At 48.2% G+C, this 19,600-nt stretch overlaps 1 protein-coding gene across 1 annotated transcript in view; it reads right to left on the reverse strand.

Annotated features, from left to right (window-relative positions):
* Positions 1–19,600, reverse strand: part of LOC144937281 (uncharacterized) — a 118,085-nt gene that overhangs the window by 41,194 nt on the left and 57,291 nt on the right. The window contains exons 11-15 of the mRNA XM_078864689.1: positions 5,339–5,436; positions 4,591–4,830; positions 3,941–4,038; positions 2,492–2,569; positions 297–371 (exon numbers count right to left, since the gene is read on the reverse strand). Of these exons, the coding sequence (XP_078720815.1) occupies positions 297–371; positions 2,492–2,569; positions 3,941–4,038; positions 4,591–4,830; positions 5,339–5,436 (589 nt within the window). The remainder of the gene's footprint in view (positions 1–296; positions 372–2,491; positions 2,570–3,940; positions 4,039–4,590; positions 4,831–5,338; positions 5,437–19,600) is intronic.

Raw genomic sequence — 19,600 nt, forward strand, 5'->3', positions numbered from 1 at the left:
AACTATAGAGGCAGCGTCAGGATTGGGACCGAACCCACGAACGACCTCTTGTATACCAGGCGAGGCAGTTAACATCTCATAGCCACCGCGGCGCCCCGGCGAGAAGCCGGAACGAGGCTTCCGTTCACTCGTTGCAACGCAGCTCCATTCGGGGCTGCTGCACAGAAACAGACTGGGCCCCGTGCGAGTGGGGCGAGCTGGTGACAAGGGGGGGGGGTGGTGGGGGCTCGTCGGGAGAGACAGACAGGGGGGGAGGAGGGGGGAGGAGGGGGAGGGTGGACCCCGTCCCCGCTCACCTTCATCTCGTTCTCGTGCAGCATCTCGGCCAGGCTGCTGTCGCGCTCCTCGCTCAGCAACGGCGCCAGGTCCCTCTAAGGGCAAAGGGGGTCGGCAAAACCAAAGTCGCGAGGAGAGCCGCGTTCGGTATGAACACATTTCAAGAGCCGCAATGCACTGTGGGGGACACGTGACGGTGGTGGTCCCTTAATAAATAATGGGGTCACGCAGCCCCAGAGTCGCCGCGTGCGGCTCCGGGTTGCCGCGGGTTGCCGAGCCCTGGGCTATGGTGGGAGTGAGAGGCAGCCCGCTGGGCCCGGTCCAAACTCCCACTCTGATCAAGTGACGATGACGATCGTGAAGACGATCGTGACGACGACCATGACGATGATCGTGAAGACGATCGTGACGATGATCATGACGATGATCATGAAGACGATCGTCACGACGATCGTGACGATGATTGTGAAGACGATCGTGACGACGATCGTGACGATGATTGTGAAGACGATCGTGACAATGATCGTGACGATGATCATGAAGACGATCGTGACGACCATCGTGACGACGATTGTGAAGACGATCGTCACGACGATCGTGACGATGATTGTGAAGACGATCGTGACGACGATCGTGACGATGATCATGAAGACGATCGTGACGACCATCGTGACGACGATTGTGAAGACGATCGTCACGACGATCGTGACGATGATTGTGAAGACGATCGTGACGACGATCGTGACGATGATTGTGAAGACGATCGTGACGACGATCGTGACGCTGCAGCGTGCTGCTACTGCTGCGGTAGCCGATGATGATGGTGATGATGGTGATGCCGATGATGATTTCATTGCTGTTTCCAATAAAGAAGTGAAAACATTTACTGCGGCAGCTGGTGATAATGATGATTATGCTGCTGCTGTTGCCAATGATGATAATGCAGTTACTATGGCTACTGCGGCTCATCATCATGATGGTGATCTTGCCGCCGTTGCTCGTGACAGCGATGATGACAGTGCTACTGGTGATGACGATAACAACGCGGCTGCTAGAAGTGGTGGCAGCAGCGCGCTCACCGCTTATTGCACAGGTTCGCGGTTCTAATCCAGCAGGCTGCCCTGGTTATTACTGCAGTGTGTATTATCAAGTAAAATACTTCGCGTCGTCTGCTTCAACGTGGACGTTATAGATCCGCTGACGTCATTCGAACCGGGTAGGCCACCGTGGGCCAGTGCCATGGGCCATACTTTCTCAATTCGTAACGTTACAGTATTCCCTCGTTAGTCAAGAACTTGAGATCCGCGATTTTAGCTATCTGCGAATAACATCTGGAGAACTCCACACGACTGCGAGAGAAAGAAAGTGATGAGATCAAGTGATTCTTTACGTATTTATTTAAGGTCATTTCTTTTTTTAAAGATAGCTTTTCATAGGCAAATATCATTATCTGTGAGAATTTCCTGAACATATCCCTCACGAATAACGATGGAATACTGTATACCACAAATGACTAAATTCCGGATTACAGACAGCAATCATCGCCCACGAGTGGCAGGCTAACGGCCACTCACAGGCCAGGCGCTGGGTCGCCTTGGGCCACACAGAGACAGCTGCCACTGGGGGTGGCCCTGTCAAGTGTGCCGAGATGTGATGCGAGTCGCTCATCGCGTGCGAAGCCCTCCGAGATACCACCTGCGTCAATGAGCGTGGCAATATTTAAATAAAACCTTATTATTATATCTTGATTTAAAGCTTTCGTGACTGCAGGGATTCATATTCTTGGTTCTTTCGGTAAAGTCACGTAGAAGGGAAATAATAAAATAATATAAGTATAAAACAATATTACTATTATTTTATTATTATTATTTCCCTTCTACGTGACTTTACCGAAAGAACCAAGAATATGTTATTATTATAGTTATAATATTGATGATGCTGCATTGCGCGCTTTCAGATGCGCTTCTGCGGCCGTCTGGAACGCTCTTCTCTCCGATATTAGGAAGCCACTGGAGCTATGCACTTTTAAATAATTTAGATTGAAAACTAATTTCTTTAGAACTGCTTGTTGTGTTTAGTTTGTTGACCTACTCCCGCACCTCCGATTAGCACGGTTGGCTACGTACGGTGCGAAAGAAGTTCAACATACACACATACATACTGCTGTCGCCAATGACAATGATGATGGTGATGCGTGCCCAAAACGTGCACTGACCGGTTCCACACTCAGCAGCATGGCCTTGAGCCGGTCCACCTCCTGTCGGAGCTCGCGGATGATGCGCACGTTGGGGTCCTGCACAGCGCGAGGGCACACGCGCGTCACAGCCACGTACGTTTACACACGCACAAAGACAAAGATCCCCTGTAAAGCCTCAACAAACTGTTGGGGCAAGTGCTGTTCGCGAGTAGCACCTATGAAGGGCGGGACGGCACACGAAGGGGGTGGAGTGGCCAACACCATCCCCGGCCGCCTTTGACTCCCCAGTGGTGATATTTACACAGGTACTCATTTGAGGCTGAGTCGACCTAGGGGAGGCCCACGGACGGTTCAGATAATCGTCTCTGGTGTTGGCCACGAGTGGGAATCGCACTCGGTCGCCAGGTTCATAGCGCAGTGTGCCGAACCGCTATACCACCGCTCCCCACGCACACACACGCGCACACACGCACATACGCAACTTCAGGTCCAAGGGCTTGACTGGATGATGGCTTAAGGGGCCGGTGAACCAATACAAGTTCTTTCCATAGGACAACCGCCACTGACTTCCCCGCAAATCAGTGCCGCTTGGACAGGTGGGTAATGGGGCACCAAATCAACCGCCAAGCAGAACTTGAAATCGCCGCTTCCGATGGTGAGCTTACACACATCCACGACTGCCGTACCGCACGGGGAGGGGCTAAACAACTGTTCACTTCACAGCAGGAGATACTAAACAAACAAACACATTCTTTTTGTTTTACCAAGTAAGGCCCACTGAGCTATATATCTCTTTTTCAGAAGCGAACTGGCTGTCACAGATGAGAGCTCAACTAAGTGGCTTATCACGTGGAAATGTATGGCAGGAGCCAAATACTCTAAACGCTTGTTGATAAATGAGGAGGGAATAACCGGAGAACCCGGAGAAAAATCCACCCGACCACGGGGAGAACATGCAAACTCCAAATATACAGCAGGCGTCAGGGTCGGGATCAAACCCACGACCTCCTGTATACCTGGCGAGGCAGTTAAACACTCGCCACCATGTCACCCAGGTAGGTAATAGCGGGCAGGAAAGCTGTTTTCCACGTTTTTTCGTAGTCTTTTTCCTGAATTTTGTCCCAATTGTGCGACCGGTGTCATGTCACGGCCTGCACAAGTGGACACCACAGAGCCACCTCTTGAGGTCCCTTCAAGTGAGCACTGGTTCACACAGCAAGCAGCAGCAGAGACACTTTCTCACCCGCCCGCTCAACCACTGCGATTACTCAGAGATGGAATCTATCTCAATGAAGGAATGCTCCAAACTGAATGCCGTGGGCTGTTCGTGGCATCGTTGACGACCGGGCTGGCACCATCAACTCGGGTCACGCGAGAACCCGGTTAAGCCGTGGGCAGCGGCCGAATCGCCGGAATGGAACCCAGGATCTCGGTGTTGCCGGCTTGGCACGGTGAGAGGGATCGCACCTCGTTGATCTTGGGTCGGTTGACGATGTTCTTGGCGCGCGCTGCGTAGCGCAGCACGCTCATCGTCTCCCCGTACGAGCTGCACGCCGGAGACACAGCTGCAAGGAGCAGAGGTGGACACTGAGGCCCTGGGAGTACACAACCACCACCACTGCCAACACCACCAACACCACCACTGCCGCCGCCGCCGCCACCACCACTGCCGCCGCCGCCACCACCAACACCACTGCCACAACCAACACGACCGCCACCACCACTACCAACACCACCATCAACGCCACCACCGCTGCCTCCACCACCACCAACACCACCACAACCAACACCGCCGCCACCACCATGAACACCGCCACCACCATGAACACCGCCACCACCAGCACCGCCACGGCCACCACAGCAACAAAACCACTACCGCTGCTGCAGCTACCTCCACCGCCAGGACCACTGCTGGCACCGTCATGAACACACACACACACCACTACTACACACACACACACACCACTACTACACACACACACCACTACTACACACACACACCACTACTACACACACACACTCACACCATTGCCACACACACACGCACACCACTGCCACACACACACACACCACTACTACACACACTCCACTACTACACACACACCACGACCACTCACTGGCGATCATGACGGTGCGCGAGTTCCCGCCGAGGCTGTCCTTGAGCAGCCGCGTGAGCACCGAGTCCCGGTAGGGCACGTGGCACAGGCGGCCCCCCCTCCGCGCGGGGCCCCCCGGCCTGGACCGCCCCCCACCGGCGGACGGCCCCCTCAGCTTGCCCGACTCCGGCTCGCTCAGCGCCGCCCCCCACGCGTCGGCTGCTGCTGCGCCGCCGCCACCACCCAGAGCTGCGTTCTCCGCTGTACCGGGAGGGCATGTGGGGGGAGACGGAGGCGGAGGCGGGGCTGTTAGAATCAGGATATTTGTTTATGCTAGAGGAATCCGATGAGCTATAAAGCTCTTTTTCACAGACGTCCAGGAGGGGTGGGTAAGAATGTTACAACAACAACAACAATACAAACACACGATAATAGTGCACAGTACAAGAAAGTCATTCGTGTGCTGGCCTGAACAGGTGAGGACCTGAACAGATGAGAGCCTGTACAGGTGAGAGCGTGGACGGCTGAGGGCCTGGATGGGTGAGAGACTGATGACTGAACAGGTGAGGGCCTGGACAGGTGAGAGCCTTGACAGGTGACGGCCTCGACAGGTGAGAGTCTGGATGGGTGAGGGCCTGGACGGGCTAGAGACTGATGACTGAACAGGTGAGGGCCTGATCAGGTGAGGGCCTGGAGCTGCTGCTTGAAGGTGGATGGTGCTTGGGAGCTGGCTCCGCGCTCGTTGTGCGTGCTGCGACAAGTCGCTGACCCAGGGCAGAGATGACGCTGCCCAGGGTGACGAGCGAGCGGTTAATGTTGCTGCCCTCGGTGATGCGCTCCTTGTTGTAGTTGGGGTCCGCTCTCTCGCTGTCAATGCACACACAAAGACAAATATCCCCCGTGTAGCCTTAACCGACTGTTGGGGCAAGTGCTGTTAGCGAGCAGCACCTACGAAGGCCGGAACGGCACACGAGGTGGTGGGTGGCCAGCACGGTGTTTACGCTATGTGCCGCTGTGGGCATTGTCACGAGTTGAACGGGGAGGGGGGGCAATCTCCAGGAGCTCAGTTCAGCTTTCTGAACATGGCCCCCGTGCACAGGTTGTGCGATACGGTAGAGAACCCTTGTCTCGTCTCATTGAGAGGCCACGTGCAGCGCAGAGGCCACTCCGAGTGCATATTTATTGAGCGACACTTGGACCAGCTGATGAGCGACTCTGTCACCGCTGAGATTCGCAAGGCAAGTTGTGACAACGGAGCCACCTCAACCCACGTGTTGGTATTGGTACCAATTCCCAGCATTGACCACTAGGGGCCAGTGCAACACAGGGACCGTCAACTCAAAGAACCTTAACTCTGAAAGGGGAGAAAAAAACACTCAACGCATTGGTCAATAACACTGTGTGTGGCATGAAAAGGAACAATAAATATATAATAGGCGACGTTTCGGGAAATGTACCTTCTACATCGTGCATAAATTATTCATTTTGCAGATAATTAAAGTGCTACGAAGAAGAGCCATTGCCAAAAACGTCGCCTATTATATATTCTTATGTCAAGGCACCACAGCGTTAGCGATGAATGTGTTGAGTTTTTTTTTTATTATCATTAATCGGTGATTGTGCACCACTGTCAAAGCAACAGCAGCAGCAGCAAATAATTTGTTTTAAAAAAATCTGCGCAAGTTCCTTCCAACGACACGCTGGATCGAACGCGTACTTTCAACAAACACTCGACGGATCCCTGAGAGCGGATGCCAATGAAGTGGCGGCGATGCCGCGTTTGCAATGGGGGGGGTCGGTTGGTGGTCGCATCTCTCAGTAGGTTTCAACGTAAAGACGGTCGGGCCCTCAACGTTTATTAATCGTTGACACCAAGAGGTCAAATAATGTGCGTTAAATGCCGGTTTGGTGAGCTGGCACGCGTGCGTTAAGTTTATGTGTACGCTGCGTGCATACTTGTATACCGACTATGTATCTGGCACGCAACGATGTATGGACACGTCGATTGTAAAATATCATCGATTCCCGCACTCGCGACAGACGCTTCGGATCTCCACGCTTTTGTGGAAATTTTCCGCTTAAAAGGAGGAAATAAAATGTAAAAACGAGATGTAAATAATGACAAATTATACGAATGAGACGGCCACCATCGAAGCAAGAACAGATCGCCGGGTTGTTATCGCGGCTTTCCAAACACATGGCAATCGAACCGCTGGGGAGCGAGCCGTTACACGCCGAATATACAGCACAAAATAAACATTCACATCCCTTTACACCATTGGAACCTCATTTGCCAGTAAAAAATATGATAATTGTTTTTTTACCCTTCTATCTGGCAACACAACTGACACCTTTTTTTACAAAGTCATATTTGCATTATGACTGCAGGTATTGTGGTCTATGCAAACATGACTCCTTGTAAAAAAAGGTGTCAGTTTTGTTGCCAGAGAGAAGGGTAAAAAAACAATTATCACATCCCTTTGTCAATCCACTGCTGGACGAAGGCCTCCAAAGACAAAGATCACCCGTTCGGCCTCAACGGACTGTTGGGGCAAGTGCCGCTGAAGGTCGGCACAGGATGAGGTGGGCCACTTTTGTCTCCCTCGTGGCGATGTTAACACATCGCACTCGCTTACGCCTCTTATGAGTCCTGTCCATCACAAATGTGCAGGTGCTAGCTTGAGGTTGAGTCGACCTAGGGGAGGCCCAGGAATGGTTCAGATAATCGTCACTGGTGTTGGCCGTGAGCAGGGATCGAACTGAGGTACTAACTACTGCTATGTTAATTTTGCCGGGTAAGACCCACTCAGCTTTTATCTCTTTTTCAGAAGTGACCTGGCCACAATGATAGCTCAACGAAGTGGCTTAGCACGTGCAAATGTAGAGCAGTCAAATACTCTCTAAACGCACGTGGATTCCAAATGTGGAGAAAAAAACTGGAGGACTCGGAAAAGATCTACGCAACCACAGGGAGACATTCTCCAAATATACAGCAGCAGGCATCAGGATCGGGATAGAACCCACGACCTCCTGTATACCAGGTGAGGGAGTTAGCATCTCACCACCGCGGTGCCCGGGTTTGTAGTGCATGACAGTCACTTTGGTTATTCGACCATACTTCACCACGCAGGCCAGTGTGGGTTTACCGAAGGGGGCATCTTAAGACCAGATCACAGGTATCCCTCTCCACGTCAGCTGTGGCCTGGATTCAATTTAGTTCAAGATTCAGCACCGTCTCGCTTTGACCATCTCATTTGCAGTGTTTCTTCATTGATCTTGTCTCTACAGGCATTATTGCCGATTCCAGTAGCCTGACAGGAACATTCACGTCTCGTTTGTACGATTGTCCCAAGTGGGAGATGTAATAGACGCATGTGTCTGTGAATGTGGCAATCCATTTGGACCGACGAACCAATCGACGCTTGACTACCCGTGCAAGCCTCGTGGCGGTGGTAGAAATCGCCACCTCGCGAACGCGAGAGAGAACCGGGTCCAGCCACAGCTGGCTGAAAACCCGGACTCAAACCTAGGCCTCCTTGGCAGTGAGTGCAGGTGCAGCTCTCCAACACAAGCAATTGCTCAACCCAAGCCACCCTCCTCCTCCCTCCTCATCCCTCCCACCCTCTCCTCCTCCCAGAACTTTCAACTCCAGGCAAGTTTTACTGCCCCGGCACCTAACAGAATTACCGCGTCTGTTTGCACAGTTTGTGGGTGCCGGCGATTGGGGGACGAAGCTTTCGGTTGCTAAGGCGCGATGTGTGGAGGAGGAGGAGGTGGTGGTGGGGGGGGGGACGCTACCGAGTCTGTAAGCAAATGCCTTCGACAAACAAGAAGCAAACCAATATTGATTGTTACGCCAGTCGGCCGATGTAATTTACGATGCACTCCCCCACCGGCATGCATCCCACATAACAACCGGGACGCTGGCAAAGGCACGGCCATCCATTGCCTTCAGAGCCCTTTCTGTTGTTCGGATGTGGGGGGTTCTTGTCACCTCTGAAAAGTATTTCACCACGATTTGCTAAATTGCTGTGGTTTGTCCGCTCCGAAACGTCTTGTCCCTGGGACAAGCGACTGCGGTGCTTCGGCTGCGTGAACTGGGAATCGCTCTTCGGAATCATTTCTGAAAGGGATGATGCTGCTGATGATTCTTTTGCTGCTGATTATTCTGCTGCTGAGATGCTGCTGCTGCATCTACTGATGACGCTGTTGCTGCTGCAGATGATGAGGATGAAGAGAATTCTGCTGCTGCCGCTTATGACCTACTTGCTATAATCCTGTCACTGCTGATGATTCTGCTGCTGCTGCTGCTGCTGATAATGATGACTATGATGACTATGATTCTCCTACTACTACTGCTCACGACACTGGTGGTGGTGGAGCTGCTGCTGCTGCTGCTGAAGATGACGATAACGATGCCTGCGAATGACGATGCCGATAAATATTTTTCCGTTCTGAAAACATAAGTCTGGATTCTAGATTTGAAGCTTTCGTGACTGCAATGATTCATATTCTCAGGTTTTTTCGGTAAAGTCACGTAGGTAAAAACATTAAAATTAATGAAAGTAAAATAAAACAAAACAAAAATAAAATTCACGACGTTTCGGAGGCAACACAAGTCTCCGTCATCAGGTGGGACCGTCACAGCCGAATTAGCTGCATCAAGTGAAGCAATGATTCAAGATGTAATCCCTTATAAGCAAGTTGAAGGGAGGTGGAGAGGGGGGGGAGCTTATCAGGCTGTGGTAGCCAATGAATGGAAACGTATCGGGAGGGAGGAGGAGCGGTGATCAAAGACTGCACGCAGTGCTCAACACAATGAATGGAGACGTGTCGGGACGGAGGGCGAGCGGCGATCAAAGACTGCACGCAGTGCTCAACACAATGAATGGAGACGCGCCGGGACGGAGGGCGAGCGGTGATCAAAGACATCACGTAGTGCTCAACACAATGAATGGAAACGTGGCGAGCGGTGATCAAAGAACAATGAAGAGATTACTGTTAAACACTGTGGATGTTAACACTCGGTGAAGTAAATTAAAATAGTGCCTGTCAGATAAGATGGTCCAAAAAGTGTAATTAAGTCTTTTTTGCGTGGTTAATAACATCTTTCCAGTGATTACTGAGTTTGTACCCATCATCACGGTTGAAATTATGTCTGTGTTTGTATATTTGTATGGCTTCGTGTACAAACCTTTGATGGTAGCCCGGAGGTTTGCAGAGAACCTTGGTCTCGGAAAAGACAATTTCATGAGAGCCCGCCGAGTTGTAGCAATGATCGGCAACGGCCGAAGAATCAGTTCTGCCGTGTTTCAGATCTGACTTGTGCTCGCGGACACGATCAGCAACATGACGTTTTGTTTCTCCAATGTAGCAATCACCACAAATGCAACTCAATTTGTAGACTCCAGGATACTGTAAGTCAGGAACGACATCCTTCACAGATGGAATCAGATCACGGATTTTATGCACTGTACTGAATCGGACTTGGATCTTATGTTTGTTTAGAATTTTGGAGATCTTTTTGGTCACGCCTGCTATGTATGGTAACGTGATAGTTTTGGTCGGAGTTTCATGTGGTTGTTTCTGTGTGGTGGGAGAGACAGCTTGGCGGATAGTGCGGTCAGAGTATCCGTTCATCCTGAGGGCCCGATGTACATGTCTTAATTCATCAGTCAGGTGGTGTTGGTCAGAAATGCCATGAGCTCTGTGGTATAGCGTTTTGATGAGAGAATTCTTTTGAGATGGGTGGTGGTGGGAATCCGGTTTCAAGTAGGAATTTGTGTGGGTGGCTTTCCTGTAGACAGAATGTCCCAAGGATCCGTCAAGCCTCCTCTTAAACAGAATATCCAAGAATGGTAGTTTACCGTCTTTCTCCACTTCCATGGTGAATCTGATAGATGGGTGTCTAGAATTGATGTGGTCCAAGAAGTGGTTCAATTCTGGGAGGCCATGTGGCCAGATGACGAAAGTGTCATCCACATATCTCTTCCACAGGGAAGGACGCAGGGTGGATGTCTGGATGGCGTCTGATTCAAACTTTTCCATGAACATGTTGGCTATAACTGGTGACAAGGGGGAGCCCATAGGGGTACCCTCATTCTGTTTGTAGAAGGTGCCATTCCAGGTAAAATAGGTGTTGGTGAGGCAATGCCTAACCAGCACAGGTACATCAGAATTCAATCCATGTTGGACTAAGTCCTCAATTATTGTTAGGGTGTCCGGTACTGGGACTTTGGTAAACAAAGATACTACATCAAAGCTGACGAGGATGTCATCAGGAGATAGTACCATGTCCTTAACCATAGAGACTAATTGGGTTGAGTTGAGTACTGCCGAAGAGGTCTTGCCTGTGAAGGGGAGCAGAGTATCTGATAGAAAACGGGCTAGTTTGTACGTCGGAGAGTTTATCGTCGACACGATGGGTCGTAGCGGGGTGCCTTCTTTATGGATTTTTGGAAGACCATAGAGTCTGGGAGGTCTTGCCGCCGATGGTTTTAGAGAGGGACGTTTGCTTGGTTCGATTAGGGAAGTCGAACTCGTGATGATACTGTTGGTTTTTGTCGTTAGGCTTTTAGTGGGATCATTTTTAATTTTGGAGTAACTCCCATCATTAAGCAGGTCCAGGATTTTGTTGTTGTATGAATCTTTATCCATGATGACCGTGGCATTGCCCTTGTCTGCCGAGAGGATGACTATATCATCTCTCTTTTTTAAATTCGCGAGTTCAGAGCGTTCGTTTTTGCTGATGTTACTAGTGGGTTTCTTAGCATTCTTAAGAGTAGTAGCTATTTCAGCTCTTGCTACATCCGCATGGATGTGTCCTATGCCTCTGAGGGCTACATCAATCTGAGAAATCATATCCTCTACTGGTATATATTTAGGGGTGACGGCGAAATTTAGTCCTTTGGCCAGTACCGTTTTTAGATTGTCAGAAATTGGAATGTTACTCTGATTAATCACGGTTTTGTTAACATCCAGCTTTGCGATGTGTGGCTCTGGTTTCTTTTTAGATAGGAGGTTGAATTTAGAAATCAGGTTAGCTTTGCATTTGGCTGACATTGAGTCAGCAGAAGCAGAAGTCATGTTATCAACGTGGTTCCAATCAGAAGGTGACATTTTTTGTGTTAACATTAGATGTGTTTGTAAGAGAGTCTTGTCTAAATTATCGAGTTCAGATCGGAGTAACCTTATTCTCTCCGAGATTAGTGATAGGCTAGCTTTAAATAAGATCTGTTTGGAGTTCGGTGAGGACACAGCAGCGGATGTCAGTGTGAAAGCGATGGGTATTACCTTGTTATCGCGGCATCTCTTGAGGAAGGCCAGCGTCTCGAGAAGCTGTGACTTCTTGTCTCGTTGTCTGTTAAAAACTCTAACAGATAGGTGGAATTCCTCCCCGTAGAGGGCATTAATTCTAGATTTGAAGCTTTCGTGACTGCAATGATTCATATTCTCAGGTTTTTTCGGTAAAGTCACGTAGGTAAAAACATTAAAATTAATGAAAGTAAAATAAAACAAAACAAAAATAAAATTCTCGACGTTTCGGAGGCAACACAAGTCTCCGTCATCAGGTGGGACCGTCACAGCCGAATTAGCTGCATCAAGTGAAGCAATGATTCAAGATGTAATCCCTTATAAGCAAGTTGAAGGGAGGTGGAGAGGGGGGGGAGCTTATCAGGCTGTGGTAGCCAATGAATGGAAACGTATCGGGAGGGAGGAGGAGCGGTGATCAAAGACTGCACGCAGTGCTCAACACAATGAATGGAGACGTGTCGGGACGGAGGGCGAGCGGCGATCAAAGACTGCACGCAGTGCTCAACACAATGAATGGAGACGCGCCGGGACGGAGGGCGAGCGGTGATCAAAGACATCACGTAGTGCTCAACACAATGAATGGAAACGTGGCGAGCGGTGATCAAAGAACAATGAAGAGATTACTGTTAAACACTGTGGATGTTAACACTCGGTGAAGTAAATTAAAATAGTGCCTGTCAGATAAGATGGTCCAAAAAGTGTAATTAAGTCTTTTTTGCGTGGTTAATAACATCTTTCCAGTGATTACTGAGTTTGTACCCATCATCACGGTTGAAATTATGTCTGTGTTTGTATATTTGTATGGCTTCGTGTACAAACCTTTGATGGTAGCCCGGAGGTTTGCAGAGAACCTTGGTCTCGGAAAAGACAATTTCATGAGAGCCCGCCGAGTTGTAGCAATGATCGGCAACGGCCGAAGAATCAGTTCTGCCGTGTTTCAGATCTGACTTGTGCTCGCGGACACGATCAGCAACATGACGTTTTGTTTCTCCAATGTAGCAATCACCACAAATGCAACTCAATTTGTAGACTCCAGGATACTGTAAGTCAGGAACGACATCCTTCACAGATGGAATCAGATCACGGATTTTATGCACTGTACTGAATCGGACTTGGATCTTATGTTTGTTTAGAATTTTGGAGATCTTTTTGGTCACGCCTGCTATGTATGGTAACGTGATAGTTTTGGTCGGAGTTTCATGTGGTTGTTTCTGTGTGGTGGGAGAGACAGCTTGGCGGATAGTGCGGTCAGAGTATCCGTTCATCCTGAGGGCCCGATGTACATGTCTTAATTCATCAGTCAGGTGGTGTTGGTCAGAAATGCCATGAGCTCTGTGGTATAGCGTTTTGATGAGAGAATTCTTTTGAGATGGGTGGTGGTGGGAATCCGGTTTCAAGTAGGAATTTGTGTGGGTGGCTTTCCTGTAGACAGAATGTCCCAAGGATCCGTCAAGCCTCCTCTTAAACAGAATATCCAAGAATGGTAGTTTACCGTCTTTCTCCACTTCCATGGTGAATCTGATAGATGGGTGTCTAGAATTGATGTGGTCCAAGAAGTGGTTCAATTCTGGGAGGCCATGTGGCCAGATGACGAAAGTGTCATCCACATATCTCTTCCACAGGGAAGGACGCAGGGTGGATGTCTGGATGGCGTCTGATTCAAACTTTTCCATGAACATGTTGGCTATAACTGGTGACAAGGGGGAGCCCATAGGGGTACCCTCATTCTGTTTGTAGAAGGTGCCATTCCAGGTAAAATAGGTGTTGGTGAGGCAATGCCTAACCAGCACAGGTACATCAGAATTCAATCCATGTTGGACTAAGTCCTCAATTATTGTTAGGGTGTCCGGTACTGGGACTTTGGTAAACAAAGATACTACATCAAAGCTGACGAGGATGTCATCAGGAGATAGTACCATGTCCTTAACCATAGAGACTAATTGGGTTGAGTTGAGTACTGCCGAAGAGGTCTTGCCTGTGAAGGGGAGCAGAGTATCTGATAGAAAACGGGCTAGTTTGTACGTCGGAGAGTTTATCGTCGACACGATGGGTCGTAGCGGGGTGCCTTCTTTATGGATTTTTGGAAGACCATAGAGTCTGGGAGGTCTTGCCGCCGATGGTTTTAGAGAGGGACGTTTGCTTGGTTCGATTAGGGAAGTCGAACTCGTGATGATACTGTTGGTTTTTGTCGTTAGGCTTTTAGTGGGATCATTTTTAATTTTGGAGTAACTCCCATCATTAAGCAGGTCCAGGATTTTGTTGTTGTATGAATCTTTATCCATGATGACCGTGGCATTGCCCTTGTCTGCCGAGAGGATGACTATATCATCTCTCTTTTTTAAATTCGCGAGTTCAGAGCGTTCGTTTTTGCTGATGTTACTAGTGGGTTTCTTAGCATTCTTAAGAGTAGTAGCTATTTCAGCTCTTGCTACATCCGCATGGATGTGTCCTATGCCTCTGAGGGCTACATCAATCTGAGAAATCATATCCTCTACTGGTATATATTTAGGGGTGACGGCGAAATTTAGTCCTTTGGCCAGTACCGTTTTTAGATTGTCAGAAATTGGAATGTTACTCTGATTAATCACGGTTTTGTTAACATCCAGCTTTGCGATGTGTGGCTCTGGTTTCTTTTTAGATAGGAGGTTGAATTTAGAAATCAGGTTAGCTTTGCATTTGGCTGACATTGAGTCAGCAGAAGCAGAAGTCATGTTATCAACGTGGTTCCAATCAGAAGGTGACATTTTTTGTGTTAACATTAGATGTGTTTGTAAGAGAGTCTTGTCTAAATTATCGAGTTCAGATCGGAGTAACCTTATTCTCTCCGAGATTAGTGATAGGCTAGCTTTAAATAAGATCTGTTTGGAGTTCGGTGAGGACACAGCAGCGGATGTCAGTGTGAAAGCGATGGGTATTACCTTGTTATCGCGGCATCTCTTGAGGAAGGCCAGCGTCTCGAGAAGCTGTGACTTCTTGTCTCGTTGTCTGTTAAAAACTCTAACAGATAGGTGGAATTCCTCCCCGTAGAGGGCATTAATTCTAGATTTGAAGCTTTCGTGACTGCAATGATTCATATTCTCAGGTTTTTTCGGTAAAGTCACGTAGGTAAAAACATTAAAATTAATGAAAGTAAAATAAAACAAAACAAAAATAAAATTCACGACGTTTCGGAGGCAACACAAGTCTCCGTCATCAGGTGGGACCGTCACAGCCGAATTAGCTGCATCAAGTGAAGCAATGATTCAAGATGTAATCCCTTATAAGCAAGTTGAAGGGAGGTGGAGAGGGGGGGGAGCTTATCAGGCTGTGGTAGCCAATGAATGGAAACGTATCGGGAGGGAGGAGGAGCGGTGATCAAAGACTGCACGCAGTGCTCAACACAATGAATGGAGACGTGTCGGGACGGAGGGCGAGCGGCGATCAAAGACTGCACGCAGTGCTCAACACAATGAATGGAGACGCGCCGGGACGGAGGGCGAGCGGTGATCAAAGACATCACGTAGTGCTCAACACAATGAATGGAAACGTGGCGAGCGGTGATCAAAGAACAATGAAGAGATTACTGTTAAACACTGTGGATGTTAACACTCGGTGAAGTAAATTAAAATAGTGCCTGTCAGATAAGATGGTCCAAAAAGTGTAATTAAGTCTTTTTTGCGTGGTTAATAACATCTTTCTATACCACAGAGCTCATGGCATTTCTGACCAACACCACCTGACTGATGAATTAAGACATGTACATCGGGCCCTCAGGATGAACGGATACTCTGACCGCACTATCCGCCAAGCTGTCTCTCCCACCACACAGAAACAACCACATGAAACTCCGACCAAAACTATCACGTTACCATACATAGCAGGCGTGACCAAAAAGATCTCCAAAATTCTAAACAAACATAAGATCCAAGTCCGATTCAGTACAGTGCATAAAATCCGTGATCTGATTCCATCTGTGAAGGATGTCGTTCCTGACTTACAGTATCCTGGAGTCTACAAATTGAGTTGCATTTGTGGTGATTGCTACATTGGAAAAACAAAACGTCATGTTGCTGATCGTGTCCGCGAGCACAAGTCAGATCTGAAACACGGCAGAACTGATTCTTCGGCCGTTGCCGATCATTGCTACAACTCGGCGGGCTCTCATGAAATTGTCTTTTCCGAGACCAAGGTTCTCTGCAAACCTCCGGGCTACCATCAAAGGTTTGTACACGAAGCCATACAAATATACAAACACAGACATAATTTCAACCGTGATGATGGGTACAAACTCAGTAATCACTGGAAAGATGTTATTAACCACGCAAAAAAGACTTAATTACACTTTTTGGACCATCTTATCTGACAGGCACTATTTTAATTTACTTCACCGAGTGTTAACATCCACAGTGTTTAACAGTAATCTCTTCATTGTTCTTTGATCACCGCTCGCCACGTTTCCATTCATTGTGTTGAGCACTACGTGATGTCTTTGATCACCGCTCGCCCTCCGTCCCGGCGCGTCTCCATTCATTGTGTTGAGCACTGCGTGCAGTCTTTGATCGCCGCTCGCCCTCCGTCCCGACACGTCTCCATTCATTGTGTTGAGCACTGCGTGCAGTCTTTGATCACCGCTCCTCCTCCCTCCCGATACGTTTCCATTCATTGGCTACCACAGCCTGATAAGCTCCCCCCCCTCTCCACCTCCCTTCAACTTGCTTATAAGGGATTACATCTTGAATCATTGCTTCACTTGATGCAGCTAATTCGGCTGTGACGGTCCCACCTGATGACGGAGACTTGTGTTGCCTCCGAAACGTCGTGAATTTTATTTTTGTTTTGTTTTATTTTACTTTCATTAATTTTAATGTTTTTACCTACGTGACTTTACCGAAAAAACCTGAGAATATGAATCATTGCAGTCACGAAAGCTTCAAATCTAGAATTAATGCCCTCTACGGGGAGGAATTCCACCTATCTGTTAGAGTTTTTAACAGACAACGAGACAAGAAGTCACAGCTTCTCGAGACGCTGGCCTTCCTCAAGAGATGCCGCGATAACAAGGTAATACCCATCGCTTTCACACTGACATCCGCTGCTGTGTCCTCACCGAACTCCAAACAGATCTTATTTAAAGCTAGCCTATCACTAATCTCGGAGAGAATAAGGTTACTCCGATCTGAACTCGATAATTTAGACAAGACTCTCTTACAAACACATCTAATGTTAACACAAAAAATGTCACCTTCTGATTGGAACCACGTTGATAACATGACTTCTGCTTCTGCTGACTCAATGTCAGCCAAATGCAAAGCTAACCTGATTTCTAAATTCAACCTCCTATCTAAAAAGAAACCAGAGCCACACATCGCAAAGCTGGATGTTAACAAAACCGTGATTAATCAGAGTAACATTCCAATTTCTGACAATCTAAAAACGGTACTGGCCAAAGGACTAAATTTCGCCGTCACCCCTAAATATATACCAGTAGAGGATATGATTTCTCAGATTGATGTAGCCCTCAGAGGCATAGGACACATCCATGCGGATGTAGCAAGAGCTGAAATAGCTACTATTCTTAAGAATGCTAAGAAACCCACTAGTAACATCAGCAAAAACGAACGCTCTGAACTCGCGAATTTAAAAAAGAGAGATGATATAGTCATCCTCTCGGCAGACAAGGGCAATGCCACGGTCATCATGGATAAAGATTCATACAACAACAAAATCCTGGACCTGCTTAATGATGGGAGTTACTCCAAAATTAAAAATGATCCCACTAAAAGCCTAACGACAAAAACCAACAGTATCATCACGAGTTCGACTTCCCTAATCGAACCAAGCAAACGTCCCTCTCTAAAACCATCGGCGGCAAGACCTCCCAGACTCTATGGTCTTCCAAAAATCCATAAAGAAGGCACCCCGCTACGACCCATCGTGTCGACGATAAACTCTCCGACGTACAAACTAGCCCGTTTTCTATCAGATACTCTGCTCCCCTTCACAGGCAAGACCTCTTCGGCAGTACTCAACTCAACCCAATTAGTCTCTATGGTTAAGGACATGGTACTATCTCCTGATGACATCCTCGTCAGCTTTGATGTAGTATCTTTGTTTACCAAAGTCCCAGTACCGGACACCCTAACAATAATTGAGGACTTAGTCCAACATGGATTGAATTCTGATGTACCTGTGCTGGTTAGGCATTGCCTCACCAACACCTATTTTACCTGGAATGGCACCTTCTACAAACAGAATGAGGGTACCCCTATGGGCTCCCCCTTGTCACCAGTTATAGCCAACATGTTCATGGAAAAGTTTGAATCAGACGCCATCCAGACATCCACCCTGCGTCCTTCCCTGTGGAAGAGATATGTGGATGACACTTTCGTCATCTGGCCACATGGCCTCCCAGAATTGAACCACTTCTTGGACCACATCAATTCTAGACACCCATCTATCAGATTCACCATGGAAGTGGAGAAAGACGGTAAACTACCATTCTTGGATATTCTGTTTAAGAGGAGGCTTGACGGATCCTTGGGACATTCTGTCTACAGGAAAGCCACCCACACAAATTCCTACTTGAAACCGGATTCCCACCACCACCCATCTCAAAAGAATTCTCTCATCAAAACGCTATACCACAGAGCTCATGGCATTTCTGACCAACACCACCTGACTGATGAATTAAGACATGTACATCGGGCCCTCAGGATGAACGGATACTCTGACCGCACTATCCGCCAAGCTGTCTCTCCCACCACACAGAAACAACCACATGAAACTCCGACCAAAACTATCACGTTACCATACATAGCAGGCGTGACCAAAAAGATCTCCAAAATTCTAAACAAACATAAGATCCAAGTCCGATTCAGTACAGTGCATAAAATCCGTGATCTGATTCCATCTGTGAAGAATGTCGTTCCTGACTTACAGTATCCTGGAGTCTACAAATTGAGTTGCATTTGTGGTGATTGCTACATTGGAGAAACAAAACGTCATGTTGCTGATCGTGTCCGCGAGCACAAGTCAGATCTGAAACACGGCAGAACTGATTCTTCGGCCGTTGCCGATCATTGCTACAACTCGGCGGGCTCTCATGAAATTGTCTTTTCCGAGACCAAGGTTCTCTGCAAACCTCCGGGCTACCATCAAAGGTTTGTACACGAAGCCATACAAATATACAAACACAGACATAATTTCAACCGTGATGATGGGTACAAACTCAGTAATCACTGGAAAGATGTTATTAACCACGCAAAAAAGACTTAATTACACTTTTTGGACCATCTTATCTGACAGGCACTATTTTAATTTACTTCACCGAGTGTTAACATCCACAGTGTTTAACAGTAATCTCTTCATTGTTCTTTGATCACCGCTCGCCACGTTTCCATTCATTGTGTTGAGCACTACGTGATGTCTTTGATCACCGCTCGCCCTCCGTCCCGGCGCGTCTCCATTCATTGTGTTGAGCACTGCGTGCAGTCTTTGATCGCCGCTCGCCCTCCGTCCCGACACGTCTCCATTCATTGTGTTGAGCACTGCGTGCAGTCTTTGATCACCGCTCCTCCTCCCTCCCGATACGTTTCCATTCATTGGCTACCACAGCCTGATAAGCTCCCCCCCCTCTCCACCTCCCTTCAACTTGCTTATAAGGGATTACATCTTGAATCATTGCTTCACTTGATGCAGCTAATTCGGCTGTGACGGTCCCACCTGATGACGGAGACTT

This window comes from Lampetra fluviatilis, chromosome 18 (assembly GCF_964198595.1).
Source record: "Lampetra fluviatilis chromosome 18, kcLamFluv1.1, whole genome shotgun sequence".
Lineage (NCBI taxonomy): Eukaryota > Metazoa > Chordata > Hyperoartia > Petromyzontiformes > Petromyzontidae > Lampetra > Lampetra fluviatilis.